Source organism: Eublepharis macularius, chromosome 5 (assembly GCF_028583425.1).
Source record: "Eublepharis macularius isolate TG4126 chromosome 5, MPM_Emac_v1.0, whole genome shotgun sequence".
NCBI lineage: Eukaryota > Metazoa > Chordata > Lepidosauria > Squamata > Eublepharidae > Eublepharis > Eublepharis macularius.
The window spans coordinates 87,546,950-87,573,039 of record NC_072794.1 but is presented as its reverse complement, the minus strand read 5'-3'; the positions used below and the strand labels follow the sequence as shown (position 1 = coordinate 87,573,039).

General features: G+C 43.6%; 1 protein-coding gene across 1 annotated transcript in view; it reads right to left on the bottom strand.

The window, feature by feature from the left end:
* The window catches only part of EPS15 (epidermal growth factor receptor pathway substrate 15), a 105,377-nt gene extending 79,570 nt beyond the window's left edge, over positions 1-25,807 (bottom strand). Inside the window, exon 1 of the mRNA XM_054979590.1 lies at positions 25,667-25,807. Coding sequence (XP_054835565.1) covers positions 25,667-25,693 — 27 coding nt within the window. The 5' untranslated portion in view covers positions 25,694-25,807. The remainder of the gene's footprint in view (positions 1-25,666) is intronic.
* Positions 25,808-26,090: the final 283 nt, after the last annotated feature.

The window sequence follows — 26,090 nt, the reverse complement described above, 5'->3', positions numbered from 1 at the left end:
TATTGTTTCAGCTTCTCCCAGTCTGTGTTAAACTGCCCTGAGTCCAGATCTCTCAGTTTTCTTGTCATCTTATCCATTTCAGCCATATACAGCAATTTGTAGATCCAATCTTCAATAGTTGGCACTTCTTGTACTTTCCATTTCTGCGCATACAAAAGTCTAGCTGCTGCAGTCATATAAAATAGTATTTGTAACAAAATGGAAGACAGAAAGCTGCCCAGATCTTAAGGAATGGAAGAACAATCTATAGGAATATACGTGGTGGCAAAATTAACATCTTATATACATAATAGGCTAATTTCAGAATTTCAAGAAAAAAGTATTTTTGATTATATAGCTGAAAATTAAGAATAAATAAAAAAATGTTATTAGATATGAAAATTAGCTAGAAAGATATTTGAATAGAAGTGAATACTTATCTCTCTCTGTATAAAGACAAGTGTCCTGACTGACTCATCAATGCCCAGCACAACCCCCTGGACCTAGAAACATGAAATTTGAGGAGAACATTCCTTTCATGATGTGAACATCATTTCTTAAGATCCCTAAGAAGGGATTTTAAGAAATCTGCCCCTTAAGGGGGTAAAAAAGTGTTTTCCCAAAGGGATACAGCTTCCCTGTGTGGTTGGCAGGCTGCTGCCTGCTTGCGCCCCCAGGCAGCTCAGCCACTCTTCCCTGATTAGGCCAACCTTTCAAGGTCAGTTGCATACGCGGCCTTATTGGTCTTCACCCCAACATTCTAAACAGTATGTAGTTGCTATTGGGTGTTATTGAATGTGTCCTGAGGTAAAATGCACCTCCCAGTCTTCCCCTAAAAGTTTACTAGGGTTGCCAATTTCCCTATGGGGCCTGGCTTTCCTGTGTGGCTGGCAGTCTCTTGACAGCTTGCACCCCCCCTCCCGGATTGGTCAGCTGTGGAACTCGGTGTTCTGAAGTAAAAATCAGATAAAAGAAACTGCAGACAGTTAATGAAAGACAGTACAAGACTCCTGAATAGGGATTTCATATAAAAGTCAGTATGGCAACTGAGTTTTTAAATGTTCATGGGGAGATGGTGCATGAACTTTATAGGGGCCATTTCGATACAAATCACTCACATGAACCTGCCAAAGTGCCCACCACACCACCCCTCCCTCAGTCCAACTCCATCTCATACTTCTCGCAGCCCCATTACCTCTTACTGCCCCTAAGAAACCTCCTGGCAGACATTGTGCAAGATACGCAAAAAAACAAGGCAAAGCCACACAGACCGTTGTATTGCAAAATAATGTTTTACTCAGTGTCGTTTTCCTTTCCTTTTTGTTTCAGGCACAAGTAAACGTAGTAATAAACGAAAATTAAAGTCTAGGAGCGTCCGCCCACCGGGGACTGCTCCCGACGGGAGGATGGCAACGGGTATGCCTGGCTAGATATCCCATTTCGCTGAACATACGCTTCTTCCAAAGCCTTCGTAAAATTGCCTGAAAACATATATACATACAATAAATACATCATTTGCACAATGGTTTAGAACTTAAATTGTCCAATGGAAACGCCAAAGGCTGCCCTCCATATATAATTACCAATAAATTGTGTAACAATCGCTGGATAGGAGTCGTCCAATATTTTTTTTGTTTAATACCGTGCATAAAGCCTCAATCCTTTCAAAATCTCCTGTTTGGTGCTGCTACAAAGTGGGTGGGATTTAAATACAAACGCCCCCGATGAATCGTTATCCCCAGGTGCAAAGCTACTTAAAGTGACCTTTACCGAGTACACACACAAAACTTTTCCTTACAACCATACAAGCAATACAGATCACATTACATTAATGGGATACACAAAACAGTACTGGTATAAAACATTACGGATACACTTTTTCAGGTGCCAAAGGTGCAAATTGCACACAGCACCCTACAAAAACGGTGTGAAGTCTGCCTCCTGATTGAGTCCACCAGGAGCCAAAGTTTTGAGCTTGAAAATCCACTTTGGCTCCTGGTGGACTCAATCAGAGTCCGTTTTTGTAGGGTGCTGTGTGCAATTTGCACCTTTGGCATCCTAGCCGGACATACCCGTTGCCATCCTCCCATCGGGAGCAGTCCCCGGTGGGCAGACGCTCCTAGACTTTAATTTTCATTTATTACTACGTTTACTTGTGCCTGAAACAAAAAGGAAAGGAAAACGACACTGAGTAAAACATTATTTTGCAATACAACGGTCTGTGTGGCTTTGCCTTGTTTTTTTGCGTTCCAAGACCGTTCCCCTCTTTGACTTCGGCATTGTGCAAGATACACCAAACCCAAAAATGTTACATAGTCGTAAGTATTATAACTGGATTTAAAGTTGTTAAATACCGTAGCAAAGCACGGGTATCAAGCTAGTAAACATACATAAGCAAGTTTCATACAGATATATGATATAATTTACCTAACATACACACACACACAAAATCAATGATTGTAGTTGTGGATGATGATAGAGATAAGATCTGGATGATTTTTAATTGTATTTTATGTTGTATGTTTTTGAGTTAGTAATTGAAATAAAAATTTAATTATAAAAAAACATAATGATGACATTGCAAGATCTGAGCAGAGAGGGGATTCATATTCTGAGGAAACCACTAAAGCTACTATAAAGCAGATTGACAGATGCATTGTAGCATGAGCTCTCTCTCATTGACAAGAGTTCATTTCTTCAAATAAACAATAAAAGCTTTGTCCATAAAACTCACAAAATCATATACTTGTGAATCTTTAGATTTATAAACTACTTTTCAAAAGTAGAGTTTTAAAGGACACTCAAAAACACTGACAGATGTTTAAAAACATGAGACACAAAATTCTCCTTCATTTTCTCCAAAAATAGTCCATAAAGCACATCTTGTTAGACTTATCTAGTTTTTCACCCACACAATACAAATAAAATCAAAATCAGAAACCTCCAAAGATACACCTAATAATAAAATAATAGTATGATATTTTAAAATATATACAGATAATAAAATCATCACATAAAGCTAACGATAAATTTTAAAGTCACAACTACAGAAAGATCCAATCTATCAAGATGACTTCAGGGTTTTATCACAAAGGTTTAATGCCTTTGAGATAAATGTTACTACTATTGCTGTAGTCCTATCATTCCTCGAAAGAAAATTTAAAAGATAGTCAGCTGAGCAATTTGGCAATGTGGTCATGAGAACTATGGTGTTAATTTAGCATAAAGCCTAAAAGAAAAGAAAAAAACCTGTGCAACAGATTCTTTTTTTTTTTTTTTGAAAAATTTTTATTGGGTTAGAACATTTTTATTTTTACATTACAGTCAATTTTCCCCTAATTTTTCGTTTCTAACCCCCTCCCTTTCCCCCCCTTTTGTTGACTTCCAGCTTTCCCACCCTCTGTCCCTTTTCCCTTACTTCTATTAAGTTCCTCTGTCTAAAACAGATATACATTCTCCATTATATTAAGCAGTACATCTTTAACTCCTTTACTTATTATACACCCAAACTATACGTCTTTAGATAAACAATTTATCCCATTTTCCAGTTTTGAATAATTCTATATAAACCTATATATCATAAACCATAAAAATTTCCCACATTTAAATCAAACAATTTGATTTGTTCTCTATATATTACTCATTTCAACTTTTTATGGTAATTCTATATAACTCCTCAGATACTCAATCAATTTAACTCTTCTATATATTCAGTTTGGTGCATATAAATCTTGTCAAAGAAAGAAAATATTGTTAGTTAGTCAATCCTCATGTTTAAACCTTATCATTAATTATTCTCTATCAGTTGACCTATACATATCTATATATATCTCAATCAATTAATCTAACTGCTTATAAATTCACATTTCTCTTCCTCCCCCGGTAAAGTCACCCCTCTCTTTTATACTTTTATTATATTTCAGTAGTTCTCAAACTGCCACAGTTTTCCTCCCACCTCCCATTTCTTCTCCAGGTATTGTTTCAGCTTCTCCCAGTCTGTGTTGAACTGCCCTGAGTCCAGGTCTCTCAGTTTTCTTGTCATCTTGTCCATTTCAGCCATATACAGCAATTTGTAGATCCAATCTTCAATAGTTGGTACTTCTTGTACTTTCCATTTCTGCGCATACAAAAGTCTAGCTGCTGCAGTCATATAAAAAATCAACGTCCTATGATGGGCTGGAATTCCCTCCATTCCCAAGTTTAGCAGCAGGAGTTCTGGGTTCTTATTTATTTGAAACTGTAAAATTTCACTCATTTCTCTTATTATTTCCCCCCAGAACTGCCTAGCTACCTCACACGACCACCACATATGATAGAGGGAGCCCTCATGTTTCTTACATTTCCAGCATTTATTAGAAGTATTCAAGTTCCCTAGCGCAATCTTCTTTGGTGTCATGTACCAACGATAGATCATTTTGAAAATGTTCTCTTTAATATTGATACATGTCGTTGTCTTCATTGTAGTTTTCCACAAGTATTCCCATGCCTCCATTGTTATTTCTTTATTGAAATTTATAGCCCATTTCACCATCTGTGTTTTAACTATCTCATCCTCAGTATACCATTTCAGCAATACTTGGTATACCTTGGATATTCTTTTCTTGTCTTCTTTAAGAAGGGTCTGCTCTAGTTCCGAGTTCTCTGTTCGTATGCCCCCTTTTGCAAAATCTGAGTTGTATAAGTCTCTAATCTGTCTATACTGGAACCAATCATAGTTAGGTGATAGTTCCTCTTGCGTCTTTATTCTAAGTTTAGATACTTCAATCTTAGTTATTTCTTTGTACGTTAAACATTGTTGTTCATTATCCACAGCTCTCGGATCTATCACCTCATATGGAACCACCCACAAGGGGGTTCCTTCTTGTAGGTAAGTTCTATACTTCTTCCAGATTGTAAATAGACTTCTCCTTACAAAATGATGCAGGAACATCGAGTTGACCTTTACTTTGTCATGCCATAGGTATGCGTGCCATCCAAAAATTTTTTTATATCCCTCTAGGGCTAATAGTTTCTTATTCTTTAATGTCATCCACTCTTTTAGCCAAACTAGGCAGATTGCATCATGGTAAAGTCTCAGATTGGGCAGTTGCATTCCGCCTCTCTCCTTTGCATCTTGTAAAACTTTTACTTTCACTCGAGGCTTCTTGCCTGCCCAAACAAAATCTGATATTTTCCTCTGCCATTTTTCAAATTGTTTAGAGTCTCTGATGATTGGTATTGTCTGTAACAAAAACATTACTCTTGGTAACACATTCATCTTAACTGCTGCAATCCTGCCCAACCATGACAGGTTCAATCTATTCCATTTGATCAAGTCTCTCTCTATCTGAGTCCATAATTTTTCATAATTATTCTTGAACAAATCAATATTTTTTGCAGTCAGCTCAACTCCCAAGTATTTCACCTTACTAGTTACTTCACAATCCGTTGTTTCCATTAACAATTGTTGTTTCTGCTTAGTCATGTTTTTGCATAATATCTTTGACTTCTTTTTGTTAATGAAGAAACCTGCCAAGTCTCCAAACTCCTTGATCTTGTCTATCACTTTTGGCATGTTCTCCAGTGGGTCTTCTACAATTAACATTATGTCGTCTGCAAATGCTCTGACCTTATATGAATAGTCCTTTATCTTTATTCCTCGTATTTCCTCATCTTGTCGGATTTGTATCATCAGAATCTCCAATACTAAGATGAACAACAATGGAGATAACGGGCAACCTTGTCTTGTTCCTTTACTAATCGTCAATTTCTTGGTCAGTTCATCATTCACTACAATTGCTGCAGTCTGGTCTCTATAGATTTCCTTGATTGCTCTGACGAATCTTTCTCCCAGTTGTAGCTTTTCCATAGTGGCAAACATAAAGTCCCAGTTTAAATTGTCAAACGCTTTTTCGGCGTCTACAAAGAAGAAACCAACCTCTTTGTCACAACGCTTGTCGTAGTATTCAATAGCATTGATCACTGTCCTTAAGTTGTCTCTTATTTGTCTGTCTGGCAAAAAGCCTGCTTGTTCCTCCTCTATGACTTCCGAGAGCCACCCCTTCAATCTCTCCGCCAATATCTTCGCAAAAATTTTATAGTCATTATTAAGTAGTGATATAGGTCTGTAATTTTTCACGTTGGTCAGGTCTTGGCCCTCCTTTGGGATCAATGATATATTCGCTTCACTCCAAGTATCTGGAATCCTTTGATCCCTAAAAACTCCATTCATCACCTCTTTTAGGAATGGTGCCAGTTCATTGGCCATTGTCTTATAAAATTTAGCCGTAAGTCCATCTGGCCCTGGCGCCTTTCCTAGATTTGCAGATTGTATTGCCTTGCTTATTTCCTCGTCAGTTACTTCACTGTTCAACTTACTTCTCCAAGCTTCCGAGATTTCTGGAAGTTTGGTTTTCTCCAGATATGATGCTATTGATTCTTTGTTTACTTCTTTTTTATTATACAGCTTAGCATAGAATTTATAGAAGGCTCTACTAATGGTAGTCTGCTCCAAGTACGTTTTATCTTCTTCACATATTTTATTTATTATTTTCTTTTCCCTTTTCTTCTTCAATTGCCATGCCAAATATTTCCCAGGTTTATTAGCACCCTCAAACGCTTTTTGATTCAGTCTTTTAAGATTCCACTCCAATTCTTTATTACTCATTGCTGTTAGCTGTTCTTGAAGAATTTTGATTTCCTGGTATATTTTCTTTTTCCCTGGTCTCTTTTTTAACTGTACTTCTTTGGCTTTTATTTTCTCCTCAATCTCTTGTCTTTTCTCCTCTTTCTTTTTTCTTGCTCTGCCATTTAAGTCCATTAGTATGCCCCTTACAACCGCCTTGTACGCATCCCAAACTTTATTGGTTGGTACTTCTTTATTCACGTTGTATTGTATAAAAAACTTTGTCTCTCTTCTCAATATTTCCATATTCTCACTTTCCTGTAACAAGTCCTCATTTATTCTCCAGGCTTTCCTTTTTCTCCTTTTTCCGAATTTCCACATAATTGGGTTGTGATCTGAGCCTACCATCGGCATTATTCCTACCTCCTTAGTCCATAACGCTAAGTCCTTTGAGGCCCAGATCATATCAATTCTTGATAATGTAAGATGCCTTGCAGAATAAAAAGTAAACTGTCTGGTTTTAGGATATTCTCTCCTCCATACGTCTTCGAGAGTCTCTTGTTGAATCAACTCAAAAAAAAGCTTTGGCAATAATCCTCTTTTCTTTTGTGCTTTTGTAGTCTTTTTGTCTAGTTCCAAATCTGTCACTCCATTGAAATCTCCAGCAAGAATTATCTGGTCATATACAAGATCGTCTAAGTGCTTCCTTAAGTCCTCAAAGAAGCTTTCCTTTGCACCGTTAGGTGCATAAAGTCCGACTACCAACACTCTCTTTAAGTTCCAGTTACATTCCACTGCTACAAATCTAGCTTCCACATCTCTCATAACAAATTTTGGCTGCAGCTCCTCTTTTATATACAACACCACTCCTCTTTTTTTCTTGTTGGAAGCCGCTACAAATTCTTTGCCCAATTTTCCAGATTTTAAATATTTTACATCCTGTTTTCTAATATGGGTCTCCTGCAAACAAACAATATCACATTTTTGTTTTAGTAGCCAATGAAAAATATTTTTTCTCTTATTCGGTGAGTTTAGTCCATTTACATTCCAAGATAATACTTTACTCTCCATATTCATGGTTTTGTTGGTAAGTCTTTTTCATTGTCCTTAATAAATCTCTCCATCTCCCGCTCAGATCTGATACGCTTTTTTGCCCCTCCAAACTCAAAGGACACTCCTTCCGGTAACTCCCATCTGTACCTAATGTTCATGTCCTTCAAAGTCTGAATTAACACTCTATATTTTTTCCTGTCCAGTAACACTGATCTGGGCAATTCCTTCATTATGATAATCGTCTTGCCATCAATCTCCAATGGGTCTTGAAATTGTTTTGTCACAATCCTCTCTTTCATATTTCTAGTTGTAAACTGCACGATCACATCCCTTGGTAGTTTCCTCTGGGTTGCAATTCTCGAGTTCACACGATACGCCACATCTAGGATAGCCACAATTTCCTCCTCCTCCTTCCCCAGGTATTCAGCCAACACCTCAGTCATCTGTTCTTGCGCTGACTTCCCTTCAACTTCTGGCAGACCACGAAAACGAAGCTGCTTCTCCATGTGTTTAGTTTCTGCAACTGACATCCTCCCCTTTACCGATCTCATCTCTGTTTGTTGCGTTTCTATTAAATTCTCCATCGCGTCTTCTACTGTTTTGACTCTCTGTTTCGTTCCTTGTAATTCACTGCTAATCGTTTCCACGCCTTTTTTCACTTCTGACAGCTCCGACTTTACTGTCTGTGTAACTTCTTTGACCTCTTTAATAAGCTCCAATTTCGTGTCCTTAAGTTCTTTCATCATGTCTATAAGTTTTTTGTCCAAATTTTCTATTGCCGATTGCCACTCTTTTTTCGACATCGTGGGGCTTGCTTTAGCTCGCTCCCACGAATCTGCTCTCTTCCTCAGCTCCGTGGCGTATAATTAAACGTTTTCCTTTTTTTTCAAATGTCCCAATCTTTGCCAAAATTAATTTTTTATATCCAAAATGTCGGGCGTCTTTTCTCTATGGTTTCTCTATGTTATTATAATCCAAGATGGCCTACTTCCTCTTCCGCTGAAGCCACGACCCTTCCACTTTCAAAAATGGCGATTCCCCACTTCCTGTCCCTTGGCAAGGGCCGCTTCCCTCCAGCCACTCTATTGTTATTACGCACTTCCTGTCTCCCGTCTTCCCACAGCAGGTCTCGCGATGGTGTCTTTTTCCCACAGCTCCAAGACCACAGGTATTCAAAACAATAGTCCGATTTTTGTAATAACTTCTTTAAACTTAGTCTCTTTTAAAATACAACTCCTGCCGAGTCTTCACCTCCTTTTCACTAGTCTGTTGCAGTTTAAAAATCTACTTTCTTTCCTCTCTGTTTTTGTCAATCTGTCCCGTTTCAAGAGATAGCGATCTTTACCTTCTCTTCAACTTTCTCGGGTTGTAATCGCTGTTTCGATCTTAAATTCTCCTCTCGACTTCCCTCCCCGATCGAAGCTTGGGTATGTAGGTCTTATGCCAGCCGAGTTGGCCCCAAAATTGCCGCAGAGATTATAGCCGACCCGTCGCAAGGTGGGACCTCAAGGATCGGGGGGGAGACTCCTTGTGTAGAGCCCCCCCTCGTCCGAGATCTAGCTCACCCTAGGGTCTTGAGCGTTCTTTGCCTGCTCCCCGCCTGAGAGCAGTCGGCCGCGGGTTATTTTCACCCCTCCGGCCGGTTAAAACGGCAATCCGGTCAGCTCCGCAAATGGAGCTGCGTTAGACCTCCATGAATCCCAAACCGGAAGTCCTGTGCAACAGATTCTAAAGTCTGGATTCCACAGGGGTATAGACAAGACATGGGCGCGAACCAAAAAAAATTCAACGAACCAGTAGTTCGTGGTTCGGCGCCGATGACGATTCCGAGATCACAAACCGCAACGAACATTTTCTGTTACCGAACCGGTTTGCGGTTCGTGGGGCGCAGAACAGCCCCTGTGGCACTTAGAGAGCCCATCTTTTGCAGGCTCTCCTACAGCCATCACCCAAGTTTGGACAAGATTGCAAAAGGGATCTTTGAGTTACCCCCTCTCCAATCCAAGACCCCCAGGAAACTCCCACTCGATACAATTAGAGCCACCGGTTGACGTTGGCCCAATGTACAGAAGGTGGGTACTGGCGGCGACTGCTGGAACTGGCGGGCATGGGGAGGCGGGGGGTCTGGCCACTCGCCAGCGGCACTCCCCATGTACCCGCCCTCCAGGCCAAAGAGGAGCATGCTGGTATTCCCGACGCAGGCCGGAAGGTGTGTACTGGTGGTGGCCACCTCCCCCCAGGGGGCGGGGGGGGGGGCTGGCCGCTCACCAGCGGCAACCCCCATGTGCCTGCCCACCAGGCCAAAAAAGAACGCGCTAGTATTCCCGGCAATGGCAGGCAATGTGGGTGGTGACAGCGGCCGCCAGGTGCCCACCTGCCAGGCCAAAAAGGAGCACGCTGGTATTCCCAGTAAGGGCAGGAAGGTGTATACCGGCGTCGGCTGCCAGGCCTGGCGGGCATGAGAAGGTGGCATTGAGCTGCCTCTCCTCAGGGGGCGGGGGGTTTGGTTGCTCACTGGTGGCATCCCCTATGTGCCCACCTGCCAGGCCAAAAAGGAGCGCGCTGGTATTCCCAGCTATGTAGGAAGGTGGGTACTGGCAGCGGACACCGGGCCTGGCGGGCACCGGGAGACGGCGATAAGCCTGCCTTGCCGGAAAGGATGGGAGGGAGAGGACCTGTCACATGGGGGGGGGTAAGTGGGAAGATCCCCCCCCAACTTCCAGGCCAAAGAGGAGCGCGCTGGTATTCCCGGAGTGGGTGGGAGAGGACATGTCATCATGAGGAGGGGGAGGGGGAAGATCCCCCAGCATCCGCAGGTCCTCACCCGAGGGTCCCACTGAGGAGCGCGCTGGTATTCCCGGTGCGGAGGGGTCGGGAATCTCTATCTGTCTCTACACACAGTTCTCCAACCATATACCATTCTCCACGGGTCCTCACCCGAGGGTCCCACTGAGGAACAGTGCGGTGGCGGCAGCCAACAGGACACACCTTCCTGCCTTGCCGGAAAGGATGGGAGGGAGAGGACCTGTCATGTGGGGGTAAGTGGGAAGATCCCCCCCCCCAACCTCCAGGCCAAAGAAGAGCGCACTGGTATTCCTGGCACGGAGGGGCCGGGAATCTCTGTCTCTACATACAGTTCTCCAACCATATACCATTCTCTGAGTGTAACATTTATTCTCTAATGTTTGTGCATACATTCTAATGTCTTTCGCATTATACTGATACATTTTGTACTGTTTGTCTCTTTCTCTGTTTTTGATTTTCAGTCCTTTTCTCCATGGATGTGGCGTGTTCTGTTTGATTCTATATCTTCTTGATGCATTCACATTCTATTTCTACTTCTAGAATGGTTGATATCTGTGTGCCCCGTTCTATCTGTTTCTCTGTTTCTCCCTCTCACTGTCTATTTGCAACTTTCTATCTCTCTCTGTCTCTTCCTATATGATTCCACCACTATTTATCTGAATCTATCTCTTTCTACGTATATATCTGTCCTTTATTATTTCTTTCCATCTCTAGCTGTCTTTTTTTTCTCTTTCAATAACTATGTTTTCTATATTCCTTTCTCTATCATCATCCATATGTAGGCTTGTGTGTCCATCTTTTTCCAATGTTTTTGTTTTTCAATACATCTTTCTATCTGTCTCTCTGTCTTGTTCTGTCCAACATGAGGAGAGGGAGGGGGAAGATCCCCCAGCAGCCATGGGTCCTCACCTGAGGGTCCCACTGAGGAGTAATACGGTGGCAGCCGACAGTACACACCTTCCTGCCTTGATGGAAAGGGCGGAAGTTGTGGGACACATTCCCACCCAGCTGAAAGGGGTCCCGTCAGTCCCATTGACAGGGGAGCCGCCACGCTGTCATCTGACTGTATCCCTATACAATACAATCAGCTGCACGATCGCAACCAAGCTGTGTAACCAAGGAGGGAGCAGTAACAGGATAGTCCCTTGTGAAGCAGGGGCTGACCTGATCCGCCGTCCTGCCTTTGCGGAAAGTAGGGGATGGGCAGGACAGGAGACATTGTTTGGACGGGTCAGCGTGGTTCCTGAGAGGGGGAGACGGAAACGTGATGACAGCAGCAGCAGCTGACATCGGCCACCTTCCTGCCTTTGCGGGAAGGACATCAGTCGAGCGACCCATTCCCCCCTGCTCAGAGGGCTCTGCGTTTGCGATGGATGGGGGCACCGTGCGGCTGAACTATATGTGCAACAGTTCCTGAGCTGTTGCGCTAGTGCCCAAAGGAGGCTGCCATTGGCAGCATCACCCACCTTCCTGCCTTGCCAGAAAGGATGGGAGGGAGAGGACCTGTCATGTGGGGGGGGGAGTGGGAAGATCCCCCCGCAACTGCCAGGCCAAAGAGGAGCGCGCTGGTATTCCCGGCGTGGGAGGGAGAGGACGTGTCATTCAAACCGGGGGGCCTGATCCCCCAGCCACCGTGGGTTCTCACCCGAGGGTCCCACTGAGGAACAGTGCAGCGGCAGCTGCCTCCTGAGCCATCAACCTCAAGGTTGTAAGCGGTGCTGTCCCAGACCCCAAGGGGACAACCTCCGCGAGCGCGGCCTGCCGGAGCACTCTGCTCTCACCAGCATCACCCTCAGGGCAAAGTGACCCTCCCACTGACCCCCACTCAGAAGAGCTGGTGGCCCCCTTTCTCCTCCCAATGGATGTTTCACTGGGTGAGGAGGGAGACAGGCTTGGGTGGTGCCTCTTCAGGTGCCGAGTCAGGGCTGTCGAAGACAGGTGCTTCGGGTTTTTGGCCCTGCGCACCAGGACATCACAGGCACGGCACCGCACCACACGGGAGTCAGCAGGAAGGGCCCGAAAGTGCCTCCATATGGAGGTGTTGAAATGTCGACCACTAACTGTCCCAGGGGAAGGAGGACGAATGGTTACAGGCTGTGCTGTGGGGTTGGACACAGACGACGGGGTGAGGGGTGGACTGCAGGCGGGGACACCACCAAGAGTTTGGGATGGAGACGGGAGGGAATTTCCATAACACACATACCATTCCTCCAGGGATCCATCGCCCACCCACCCTGTGCAAAGACCTCTTTGGCCTCCTCCACAGCCTACACAGGTGAATTGAGGGGAGCGGGAAAACTCTCTGTGGCCCCCGAGCCACACCCAATACTGCTTTCCACAACTGAACCAGAAGGAGTGCCATCGCACTTCACCCTACAACCACCCTTGGCGGCCAACACAAGAGGAAGACTCATTGTGCCACCAAATTAGAATTAAGGAGGACAGGAAAGGAGATGACTCTGAGTGCCCTCCACCGTGGTGCCCACTGAGCTTGGCTCCAGGGCCTGGCAGCAGCCCTGGAACCAGAGGCTGAGGATAGACCCCTAGTCCAGCACACCAAGATGCCTGACCATCAGATCAGGCACTGGAAATAATACTGTGAGCTGTCCGCCGCGGTGCCCACTGAGCTTGGCCCCAGAGCCAGGCAGCAGCCCTAGCACCAGAGGGAGGGAGGGACTAGAGCCCTATCCCACCACTCCCACAGACCTGAACAGATCAGGCACTAATGTGAGCCCTCAGCCGAGGTACCCACTGAGCTTGGCCCCAGGGCCTGGCAGCAGACCTGGCAGCAGCCCTGGCACCAGAGGGAGGGAGGGACTAGAGCCCTAGCCCACCACTCCCACAGACCTGACCCGATCAGGCACTGATCAATAATCAATGTGAGCCCTCAGCCGAGGTGTCCACTGAGTTTGGCCCCAGAGCCAGGCAGCAGCCCTGGAACCAGAGGAGATAGATCCCTATCTCCTAAATCCAAGCTGAATTATACTCTCAGTCTCTCTCCCCAAAGGCTAGCAAGTGGCAAGCAAGAGCTCTGTCCCACTCCACTGCTCACTGAAAGTGAAACCCAGCCTGGGAGCCCACGGCTATTTATAAGCACAGGTCCCATGGAGCAATGCAGGAGGTCTGTGTTTGGCCGTCAGAGCTGCCTATCAGGGTTTACAGGGATGAGATTGGAGTGCCCGTGGCTACATGACACCCCCTTCCCCCTCCCTCCCCTGGGTGTCTTCTCCCAACTTGTAACCGCTTTGCAGCTCCGTGGTTGGAAGGAAGACCTGCCAATCAAGGTAAGCTGGACTTCCATTCGGGTTTCCAGGGCAACAGGAGCACAGACAGAGTTCAGGCATTCCCCCGGCTCCGTTGCCAGGGGAATTGATTGCTGGCGCCTGACTGGCTTCCTGAACTGTGGCCGAATGCACTGAACCAGCCTTCTTCTGAACGCTGGTTCGTTGGCCATGGACAATCATGAGCCGCCAGGTCGCAATTGCGCAATCGCCATTTTCGTGGGTTTTTGAAGTTCGTAATGCGGTTTGTGCCCATCTCTAGTATAGACTCAGGTCCAGTAGCACGTTAAAGACCAACTAGATTTCCAGCGTATGAGCTTTCATATTCGTCTAAATGAGAATTACATAGAGGGGTCTTAGTGGACTGGAACAGCAGTCCTATGTTCACTAAGCTGGATACTTTGTGTTTGGCTTCAGATAGACATAAAGAACCACAGTGAGAAAATTACATATATAGAACATTGACCTAGAAAATTGTCTCCATTTCATGGGGGAAAAGAACATGTATGTAGTTTTGGGTAGTACCTGAAGTTCTGGCAAATCTCAAGTACTTTATACAGTTTATCTGAGACGTGACTGACTAGAGCAAATAACATGCTGACTGCATTAAAAATGGTTGTTGTGGGTTTTCCGGGCTGTATTGCCGTGGTCTTGGCATTGTAGTTCCTGACGTTTCGCCAGCAGCTGTGGCTGGCATCTTCAGAGGTGTATCAATACGAATGACCTGCCAACATCTTTTCCACACTGTGACACTGAGAGATCTCTGTCTTTTGGTGCTACACCTCTGAAGATGCCAGCCACAGCTGCTGGCGAAACGTCAGGAACTACAATGCCAAGACCACGACAATACAGCCCGGAAAACCCACAACAACCATAGTTCTCTGGCCGTGAAAGCCTTCGACAATGCATTAAAAATATTTCCATATTTAGAAATTACTACCAGATTTCAAGTCACTTTTGTCAAGGGATCCAGACAGTCATTCCAATCTTACTGTTTAAGTGTGAGATATTCCTTAGCACCTTGTTATCCGATTGTCACATGCTAAAACCTAAAAAAAAATTCATTACAAGGTGCATTAGAATCCATCTCAGTTCAATTATCTTTAGTTCTCACAACACTGCAGTAAAATGGGTAGTCTCTAGAGATGGGCACAAACTGGGAGTATGGCGGTTCATGGTTCGCTGTAAACCATGAACCGGAATGGTTCATGACAAACTTTGGTTCATATTTTGGTTTGTGTCCATCCCTAGTAATCTCCCTCACTTGTGCAGTTTCTTATGAACTGCTATAAAACATTACCTTTTGGAGCCTCCATATGTAATACTGTACAATTATTAGAAAGTTCATCTTATAATAAACAATAGCCATTCAAAGGTACTGTTTTCTGAAACTGATGAACAGCTAGGAGGAGGAACAGTTCTGCTAAACCACTGTAGAGGCACTGACACATCATAAATCTAAATTCCTTAATCTGTGTCCCTTCTGAAGAACAATTACTAATCTCTCATCTTGAGTCAACTATTGCAATGTCATCATTTTGCTAACAAATCATTACTACAGCCAAACTTACTGTTGAATAGGAAACAGATGCTGGTTCATATCCTGCAGTTATATAACCTTGTAAGAAGAAAGCAGACTCTCTATTCAGCAAATATACAAGCTATCTGAACTAACATTTCTAGTTCAATATCTAACCAAGGAAAACAAATTACATTTTCCATATAATGAGAATCTTGCAAAGACATCTAAATTCTTCATTCAATAACTAGGGACCATATATTATGATATAAAGTCAAATTTGGCAAGAAGATATGGAGATAGCATTGGAGATATTTACTCTCTTGCAATGCCAACAGAACAGCTAGAATTTTTAAGTATTGTACTGAAAATTTTGAGCTATAGGAAATATTCTATGCATCAAGTTTTAAAGTCAAAGAGATAACTGTTTACAAGCATGAGGTAGTATTGAAGACTCGATTTGAGTAGAAAGGTAGCATACAAATGTTTTAAAATAAAAATAAAATAATACTGTGACTCTCTTCAGTTTGCTGTGGAACACAAGCACGTGCCCTAATGAACATTAGCAGTTTTAGGCCTTAGAGACTTCTGAATGTTGATAGCCTTAAAGTTTGAACTATGAAATTAAGCACAATGACCTCATTACCACATGACCCACCCTCTTCAGGATCCTGCGGGACTGCCTCTCACCACATGTTCCCTGGAGGTTGCTCCATTCGGCAGATAAACATCTACTAGTGGTCCCTGTCCCTAGAGAGGTTCACCTTAATTCAACCAGGGTCAGGGCTTTTTCAGTCCTGGCCCCAACCTGGTGGAACTCTCTGTGTGTAGAAACATGGGCCCAGCTGGATTTATTATCTTTCCCACCTGCAAGATAGAGATGTTCCACCAGGCATACGGGGTGGACAGGTTGAAAAGCCGGCTTCCTGCCAAGGGGGAGAATGTTGCCCCATAGACTGTTTTAATCTGGTAGCTGACCACCCTACCCCACGGATCTGTTTTAATGTTGGTGGATGTGCAATATGGGCGCGACTGTCTTATATAGATGTTATTGAACTGATTGATATGTTTTAATTTATGCTACCTTGTTTTTATGGTATTTATTACCATCTGTAATCCGCCCTGAGCCCACTTGCGGGAAGAGTGGATAAAATAATAAAATAAATAAAATAAAATTCAGTCCCCTTGCTTTCTAATGCAAGTGCACATGAGCCCAGATAGCATGTTCTATTCTGGTTTACACAAATGCCCCTTTCTCCATTAGGTACTCTTATCCTACTCTGCTCAGCAGTCTGAAGCCTTTCTCCAGCTTAACAATACTTCCTCCTAAAGTATTTTTTATTTATTTTACTTACTTCATTTATACCCCACTTTGTCCCCAAGGGGGACCCAAAGAATCTTATATTAGTCCTCTCTCCTCCATTTTATGAATATTTGTCCAGGGGTCCCTCCTCTAGTTCAGCAATGAGACCTCCTCCCTTACCAAAAAAAAAAAATCCACTTCTAAGTAGACAATGGCAGACAAAGGGAAAAATCTGGCAAAGAAATCATGGTTCGTGGATTTAAAATGGCCTATAAATCACTAATCCAGGAGCATGACCGAATGCTTCGTAGTTACTTGTACAAAATGAGCCTTTGGCTTATGTTCCAGTTCAACTAGATTTCTCATCTGTGCATTGGGATAAAAATGTACCCCCAAAATAAATGTTCATCTCCAGTAAGAGACTGTGAAATTGTTGACTGGTTCTAGCTCTCCGTTTAGACCTGTTCTTATAAATCAGACATGCAGTACACTTTTCTACTTACACCAATACATTTGCAACTGTTACCTCATTTAAAAAAACTGACCTTGTAAGACGGGCCAAGAATTGAACTACTTATGACAACAAAGATTTCTGCTGGGAGGCTTATTGGTAAGGAGTTTAGTAGTGCTCTGCAGTGGGTCATGTGCAACAAGGTTTACTGCAACTGTTAATCCAATGTTCACTTTATACAAAAAAGAAGTCAGAGGGAAGTCAGAGGCATGTGAAAATTTGGCTCAACACCAATCTTAAAAAAGGGATTGATTAAATGAAACAGAATGTTTGCTACCACACAATATAACTGTCCAGAGCTAGAACCAGATGGAAGTTCTAATACCAGTCGCGCAACCACTGCAAAAGCAGGTCAGGAGGGCAGGGCTGCAGCTCCTCAGAGAGTATAAGAGGAGGTCACAGGACTTACTTACAGCTCCAGAGGTGAGGCTGGTGGTCAGTGCAGCTGCAAGCCAGGCTTCCTCAGGGTGGTAGAAGCAGGTGTGTAAAGTTGCTTTTGCTCCCCGGCCATCTCCCGGCCCTCTGTCTTGCCATGCCACATGATGGGAGCTCCTGGAGCCTCAGATGCAAGGAGGTGCCAGGTTACATCACCAGCTTCCCTCCAACTTGCTCTGGGATTGTTGCCCTTTTTATAGCAGGACCAACTCCTTCCAGTGGATCCTCCCTGGCCATGTTGATAGAGCCCTCCTTTATATTCTCCCCAGTCCTCCCTACCTGCCCAACCTCCAAGACCCAAGCACCTGGGCTACAGGCAACCACACTAATCCCTGCCCGGCCAAGTCTAGCCACCCCCCACCCACTATGCCTTGGCCTTTTAGTGGTTGGGGAAGAGCTGGGCCCACCCTTTGCTTCTGGCTCCAGGCTTTGCCTTTCTTTAGGAGTGGCCTCTTCCAATCCCTGGGTGTCCTGCTCCTTGGGCATGGTTGAGGGTTGAGTCAGGCCTGGACAGCTTGCACAATGGGGCCTCAGGTCCAGCAGGCCACCAAGATATTCCCCTGGTGTTGGTGCTGCTTTCTTCAGGTGCCGGCTGATGACATGACTGGCCAGTGCCACATTGTCTGCTGCTCCCATAAGTTCCCAGGGGCTCCGTCACTTTCTCCCAAGATCAGCTGCCTAGGATTGCACCCCCCAGTATAGGCAAGGGATCCACCACCCCCAGCCTTCTTCCATCTCTTACCTGGCCAGTGTAGGAAGAAGGTGTGGAAATATGACAGTGGGAGGGGCAAAGCGAGCTCCTACATCCCCAGAGCACCCCCACATTGTGCCATGATGTGGAAGTGATGGGTCATGAAGGGGGTCTGAATGACCCCAAATACTAAATTGGGGGCCGATTTTTAAAAATTGCCCCCAATTTAAGTATTTGGAGTCAATTTGACCCCTGGCACATCACAACACTTCTATGTCATCCCAGGAATTTGTTAAGTGGGACGCTCCAGAGTGCATGTGCAAGGTGAATGCCCTCTCATGCTACTCACCTCACAACCCCTGTCACTTTCACTCCCAGGGGACCTGGTAATCTTAGAGCTGGTGAGTGAGGCCAAGCTGGGAGTCCTTGCCAGGCATTCCACTGGCCTGGAGGGGACAAGGAGGGGCAAGCCCTTTCAGGCTGTGTCCAGTCCAGTCAACTGCCCAATCAATTGAACTGGCAATGCCGTGGCTTTGAACCCTAGCAGGGAAGAAACCAAAGCCATGCCTCTGGTGACCTGATGGACTCAGGCCAGGCCAGAGCACACATGGCCACAAGGGGGTGCATCCCGTCCCAAGCTTTTTTTTTTAAGTGATGAGGCAACACCCATGATAGGTTGATTCCCCACAAACCAGAGGAAGAGGGAGGGACTTGCAGGGACTGTTAGTGACTATTTAAATTCCTCCAGCCCCAAAACAAATAGGACATGGTAAAATGAAGGGCAAGAGAGCCCCTCCCAGTCTGAGGCCTCTGCAGTACATTGTCTGGTAGTTTCATCACTAGGGAGGCAGACATGCAACACCTTCACTCAATGACATCATTCCCCCCTCCATTTTATCCTCACAACAATCCTGAAAGTTAGTTTAAAGTGAGTTTGACAGGCCAAAGGTCACCAAGACAGCTTTCATGACAGAGTGAAGATTCAAACCTAGGTCTCTCCAATCCTAGTCTGATACTCTAACAACTACACAATGCTGGCTCTCTTGTATGCTTTCCTGTATGACATTCTCCCCTCACAACTTGCATCTGCTTCCATATATACTGTTATAAAGAGATTGCTACGTTCCTCACATTTAAGAAATGAAATCTTCATCAACATGGTGAATTCTGCACCCTGTTTAGGTTATGCAAGTTTTCTCAACTTGCATATATTTGCTTGGTTTAACCTATAACTATTTACAAGGGCATCAATCCTTCCCTCCCCTTTACTACTGGAAATGCTACTTAACCCTTCCACTGTCTTTCATATGCCTTGTACAAAACTTTGAAGCTTATAGAAATAGAAAACTGCTTTATAAAAGAAAAATGAGAGATGATATTCTCAAGATGCTGAAACCTACACTCACACATTTTGTGCTTGCATAGCCCCATCACATTAAAGTAGCTAAGTATGTGCATGCATACCTCTTTCCTGCACATAAAGTCAAAGTTGTGATCTACCATGAAATTGCATTTCCTTATGGAATGTGATTATTGCAAAGCTTTCCCAAGGCCATTCTTATTATTTATAGCACAACTTCTATTTTGATCACTGCTCATGCAGGCATACTTCTCTACATGCAATATTAGAACTATGCTGTGCCAGCATAAAAGAGTATTTTCAGTGCTATTATTTAGTGTCAAAATTAGGTGACTTTACCAGATGTTAAGGCAGTCTGTTGGGAATATCTATAGTACTAGATCAATATGAGCACAGCCTAACCCGAAGAAAAAGAAAAAAATGTTCTATGTCTAAATGGGTCATGTTTATTTTATATAATGCCCACTCATTTTGATTCTGTTGGAAGCAGGCAGATGTCTATTGGCACTTTTACACCTGTTTTGTTTTGTACTTTGTAAAATATATCTTGCTGTATAAACAAAGCAAGCATCTGTGTTAGTCATTTTAACTCCAAACATTTCTAGTAACATAAATCATTCAGGCAACATCAATTAAAAGTGAGGATAGAATGTTCTCAATAGAAGAGATATTAACAAATGGAGTTTAAACTTTTAATACCATCTATTGCAAGAGTCTTTTTTCTGTGCTAGAGTGCTGTTACATGGTACCCTAAATGCATACAAAATGCAGAATTTAATTATTCACTATGTTTATCACTGTAAACATTACAATGGTCAACAAAAAATCACAACAAGATCTAAACAATTCATCTGCTACATTCAAGTATCAGAAACCTGAAAAGACTTAACACTTCACAGTATTACTTGAACACTTACTCTCATTTTCATTACAGATTTACTTTGGCAGTGAGACAAATAAAGAGCTACAGCATAAGAATCCTGGCCCAACAGTTCTGCATGTGGGTTTTCTGACAGACAGAATTCCAGGCAAGTCCCTCCCACTTACTTCAATATGATAATACTCCACATGAACAATTTCATGCCCCCAACAAGGAAATTTCACAGAGAAGATCCAGTTTAATGGATTCTGTGTACACGCAAGAGTTTCTGGGAACATGGGTATATACTGGGGGACTACATCTATATAAATAGTACTATATCTGTGACTACAAATGGATTCTTATATATTCCTCAGCTAATAAGGAGAAGGCACTTCAAGAGACACATTCTTATATGGGAAAATACTTCTTCGAATCCTAGAAATCCCAAGTTCTGTTTTATAGTTTTCAGCCCTGCTACAAGTAAAGAGTACAAAACTGTTTTTCTGAGTCTATTTGTCACAATAAGATACTTTCATTAACTAAACATTAAATACTATCCCTTATCACACATATAGATTGGAAAGCCTCGCTAAATGAATGCCTCAAGGTCAGTTACCTATGATACACCATTCACTAGTCTATTCTATTGTCAAGGGCTCTTTTCTCAGTTCATCTATGACAGCCAAGGCTGTTTTATATTTTTCTGCCCCCTACAACGCTTGTGCTTCAGCATTATCTGACAAATGTTGCCATTAGTATCCTGCTCGTATTCCAGGGAACTCAGAGTAGCTCTTTATAAAAATCTAGTGAGGTCAATCTAGCTGAGAAATTCACATGTAGACCTGCAATCAAAGTGTGGGAAAAGCTGTTTGTATATACCCTCTCTGCCCTGAAAACAAGTGCCTCACAGTGAAAATGTTCCAAATGCTTCCATCATATTTAGAATGCAAATTTATTTTCACCTTTAGTAAGCTTCATGATCAAACAAGAGCCTGAATCTGGAACTTCTATATCCAGACTTAACACTAAGGGCCAATTCACACGTCACTAAGTCCACCTGGATTGTCAACATGAGCCTGGAGTTATGTACCAGGAACTCAATTTCCAAGCATACAGGGGTCTGATTTGGATCAGGGCCATGGTGCCTGTGAAGAAGGGGCTCAAAACTCCCCCCTCCATATTTTTCCTGATGCAAAAGTGTCCTGGGAGATGCTATTAGCCTCACTGGGGTAACCTCACTCAGGAAACTTACAAGTTAGCATCAGTACATGTATGTTTTCCCATCAGGGCAGACAGTGGCTTCTAAGTGCACCTCCAGATGAAAAAAAAACATGTGCAAGTGCTGGGAAGGGGGTTGGGAGTTTAAGCTCCATCTCCCTGCAGTCCAGATATGAATCGGGTTTCCAACACAGGCCTTATCCAAAGTTATTATCGCAGCCCCAAGTCCTCCATATGGTCTTGTAATGCCCTAACGTTCTATAATTTAACTACTGAACCATAGGGCCTCTCTTCTAGGATACTCTTTTGGATAAGCAGGGATACAAGCTCCACTTGCCAATCCTATAAATGATCACAGTGCTGTAAAATGAATTCAGCTTCAAAGGAACATAGTGCCATTTCAGTGTACATAAAACTGCACCCCTGAACTTCACTTCATCTGCAATGTTTATACGCAGCAATGTATATATGTTTATATATTTATATGCAGCAATATATCCAGACCAAGAAATCAACTACAGCCATCTCATTCCTTATGTAGTATGTTACACATATTAAAAAACCCTCAATTAATGCAGTGGAGCAGTGGACAAATACATGAGGATGATGAGCACAGAGAACAAATAAATAACACCTGTATAAGTCATAATGGCTGGGCTTCCTGTTAAAAAAGCAACCCTAATTATCACTAAGGAAGTAACCAGGATCTTCTGTCTTCCAAATTAACATCTGCACTGATGTTACACAAGGACTGATTTCCATAACATGTATGATAAGAATTAGTTTCCCACCCCACAAATAAATTCTGTTATTAACCAATGCTGAACTTAGTTCTTGCTTTTACGTTGCAGAAAACTTCAGAAATATGCTATCCACTTGTTAATTATACCAGGACTTGACACATTTTCTTTGTCTTTAGGAGCCAGACCAAAAAATTCATGAACCACACTTATTTTGAGCCTTCAGGGTTTTGTACTTCAATGAACACCTTTTCTTGTTATTTCTATTTATTTATTTAGAACATTTTTATGCTGTCTTTCCAGGAATTTGAAGGCAGCGTACATTTTTTTTTAAAATTAAGATATTAAAAGCCCCAGCCCAACATAAAAACAGAAATCATAAAAAAGAGCACAGACAATTTAAAACAAACTGTTTCGATGCTAAAATACTGTTTTTTAAAAATCATTCCTATAGAAATAAATATGGGTTTATTATTTATTTGCCATTATTATTTATTCAGAAAATGTATCTCTTGCCTGATCAAGGCCACCAAGGCAAGGCAGCTAACAGATTAAAAACACACATAATAAAACATGTATTAAAACCTATTAAAACAAAAACAACACAATTAAAACAATTAAAACTACATACAGTACAAAAATGCACATACATAAAAACAACAACTAAAACATGGCAAGAAATAAGTTCACTGAGGGAATGCCAACCAAAAAAAAAGTCACCCACTGGTGAAAGACAGCAACAGAAGGGGATGGATTACTCCTTCTGGGGAGAGTGTTCTAGAGTTTTCATGCCATGACCAAGAAAGCCTTCTCCCAGGTTGCCAATCTCAGAAGGCAGGAACATCCAAAACAGGGCCTCTTAAGATGACTGTAGTGGTCAGGTGAAGGCTGTCCTTCAGGTATGCTGGTCCCAAGCTATGTAGAGCTTCGAAGGTCAATGCTTATACCTTGAAATTTGCCCAGAAACAGATTAGAAGCCAGTGGAGATGGGCTGAGACTTGAATGATATGGTCCCTACAATCCAATCAAGTCAATGTCCTGGCTGCAGCATTCTCCACCAACTAAAGTTTCTGAACACTTTACAAGGGCAGCCTCATGTGAAGTGCATTGCAGTAATCTAATCTAGATGTAACCATGGCATGCACCACAGTGGACAAATATTTTCTGCCCAGGAAATACCACAGCTGGCTAATCAGTCAAAGCCGGTAAAAAGTCCTTCTGCTAAAGCTGCTAACTGCTTGTTCAGCCATAGGCCTGGGTCCAAGAGTACCCAAAACTATGGGCCTGTTTCTTCAAGGGGTGTGCAACCTCAACCATAACAGGTAGCACCTTAAATCCTGGGTCAGATCTTCTATTCACCAGTAACACTCTTGTCAGGATTAAACTTCAGTTTATTAGCCCGCATCTACCCCAAAACTGCATCCAGGTTCTGGTTCAGGGTTTCTACAGTCTCCTTGGGATCAGATCAGCTAGAAGTGTGAGATAGACCAGAACCATCACAAAATGGTTCCTCCCAATCCCAGCCTGAAAAGGTGGTCCAGAAGGATACCATGATCAACAGTATGAAAAAATCACCAAGGTCCAGGAGAATCAACAGAGTCATGCTTGCTCTATCCATCTCCCAGCACACCAGCGCAACCAAGGCTGTTCAGTCCTATAACCAGGCCTAAATCCAGATTGGAAAGGATCCAAACCATCTGCTTCATCCAGGATTGAAGTTGTCCATCTACCAGCTGTTCAATCACCTTGCTCATGAATGGAACATTTGAGACTGCTTGACAGTTAGTGAAATTTCCCATTCATAATCACCGAACATAAAGCTAACTTCTAAACTAACTTCTCCCCAACTTCTGATAATGTCATTATTGCTATAAAAAGCTGCATTTAATTGAATATTGGAGAGAGTATAGAAAGCATCTGATTAAGAAATTAATTCGTCTACTACCACTGAATGAAATATAGTTAACATATAAACAAGCATTGACAAGAACTTCATGGATGTAGATTTTGTGTGTCATACAATGAAACATTCTGATGTAAAATGATTGACAAACTCTATGCTTACAGAGAAACACTACAATAAAATCACTGCCAGAAATCCTAACCGCCACAATGAAAATTCTAGGTGCCATGGTGACCTAGGATTTATCAAGCTATGGATTATACAAAATTGAGTTTAAGTTTATTTAACATTATCTATTCACGCCTACTCTGCCCAGTTTGTATGAGAAAGGAAGGAATAATTTTTAAAATTAGGTGGTTGTAGTGGTTAGAATGCTAAACCACCGTCTGTGCGAACCAGGTTTGAATCACCATTCAGCCATTGAAGTTTGGTGGCCTTGGGCCAGCCACTCACATTCAGTGCAACCTACCCAACAGGGTTGTTATTATGAGCAAAAAAAAATGGGCGCAGGGAGACCAATGTTGTAAGCTGCTCTGGGGCCCACTGAGAGAAAAAAAGTGTTATAATCAATGAAAGGTGTTTAATCAATGAAAAAACAGTGTTTGTAAAAGTCACACCATACAAGCAGGTGTGTAGAACAAAACCAACTGAAAGGTGCAGCGTACATTTGTACCTCATAGGAAACTAAGGGAGGATGAGAAGTAAAAAATCAGGATCAAGGGAGGTGGGAACACAAAAAGATAGTGTGCTAAAGCAATGAAAGAAGCAGGAAACCCCACCAGAGAAGCAAAGCATTAAAACTGGGGTTTAAATAGATTCATCAGGAGTTCTGGGAGCCAACTCAAACACACGAAAAGGGAAGCTGCACTGTGACACAGGGTATGGAGAAACTGCAGGTTCCTGTGGCAGATTAAATCGCAGCCAATTTATTGGACGCGAGGTTCGTGAACGGACGACAGTCCTTTTCAACAGCTCCCAAACCTGCCGGGTGCACAAAACACGGGAGTCTCTGCAGAAACGGCGGCAAAGCAATAGCCGAGCGGCTTTGGGACCACAGCAGAACTTGAAAGGGGGAAAGATCACGAAAGGGGAGAAACCGTGGAACGGCGAGAGCGCCCGAGCCTTAAAGGGAGAGCAAAGTGCTGGGGGACGGCGAGGGCGGGAGGAGACTGCGGGGCGCGCGACAGGCCGGGGAAGCGCGCGGGCCGGGGGCGCGAAGAAGCGACGAAAGGACTACGGGGAGGGACGGGGCGAGAGGGTGGCAAGGGAAGCTACGCGAGGCGGGGAGACTCCGCTGCTCCTCGCGAGAGGAGGCCCGCAGCGGCTTCTTGCTTGCCCGCCTCTCCGCTAGGCTAAACGGACCCCCCACAGGGCTCTCCCCCTCCGATAGGCCGGTGGTTACCTGTGTCAAGGAGAAATGAGCAGCCATGCTGCTTCCATCATGCACCGGCCGAGAAGGAAGAAGGAAAGGCACTGCGGAAGGCCTGGGCGGGCAGGCGCTTGTGCCTCCGCTCGCTGCCCAACTTCAGTAACTTCCCGAGCCACCCCAGCCAGGCCCCGCCCGCCTGTCTGCCACGCCGCAAATCCCGGCGCCGGATTTCTCCCGACTGCTCTTCTGGAGTGGAGCCACCGGCCAGCTGCAAAACTCGGCCTCCGACGAGCAAGCAAGACTCGGCTGCAACAAAAAGACCTGCTGGATCTTGGCGTGTGGTATGGACAATATTTTCTTGGGGTGGTTTTGGAATTGGTGTTAAACTGTGTCGTGCTGCTAGCGACTTCTTGACAACGAAAAGTTATGTTGAATGGCTGCCTGAAGTAGAGTGCGA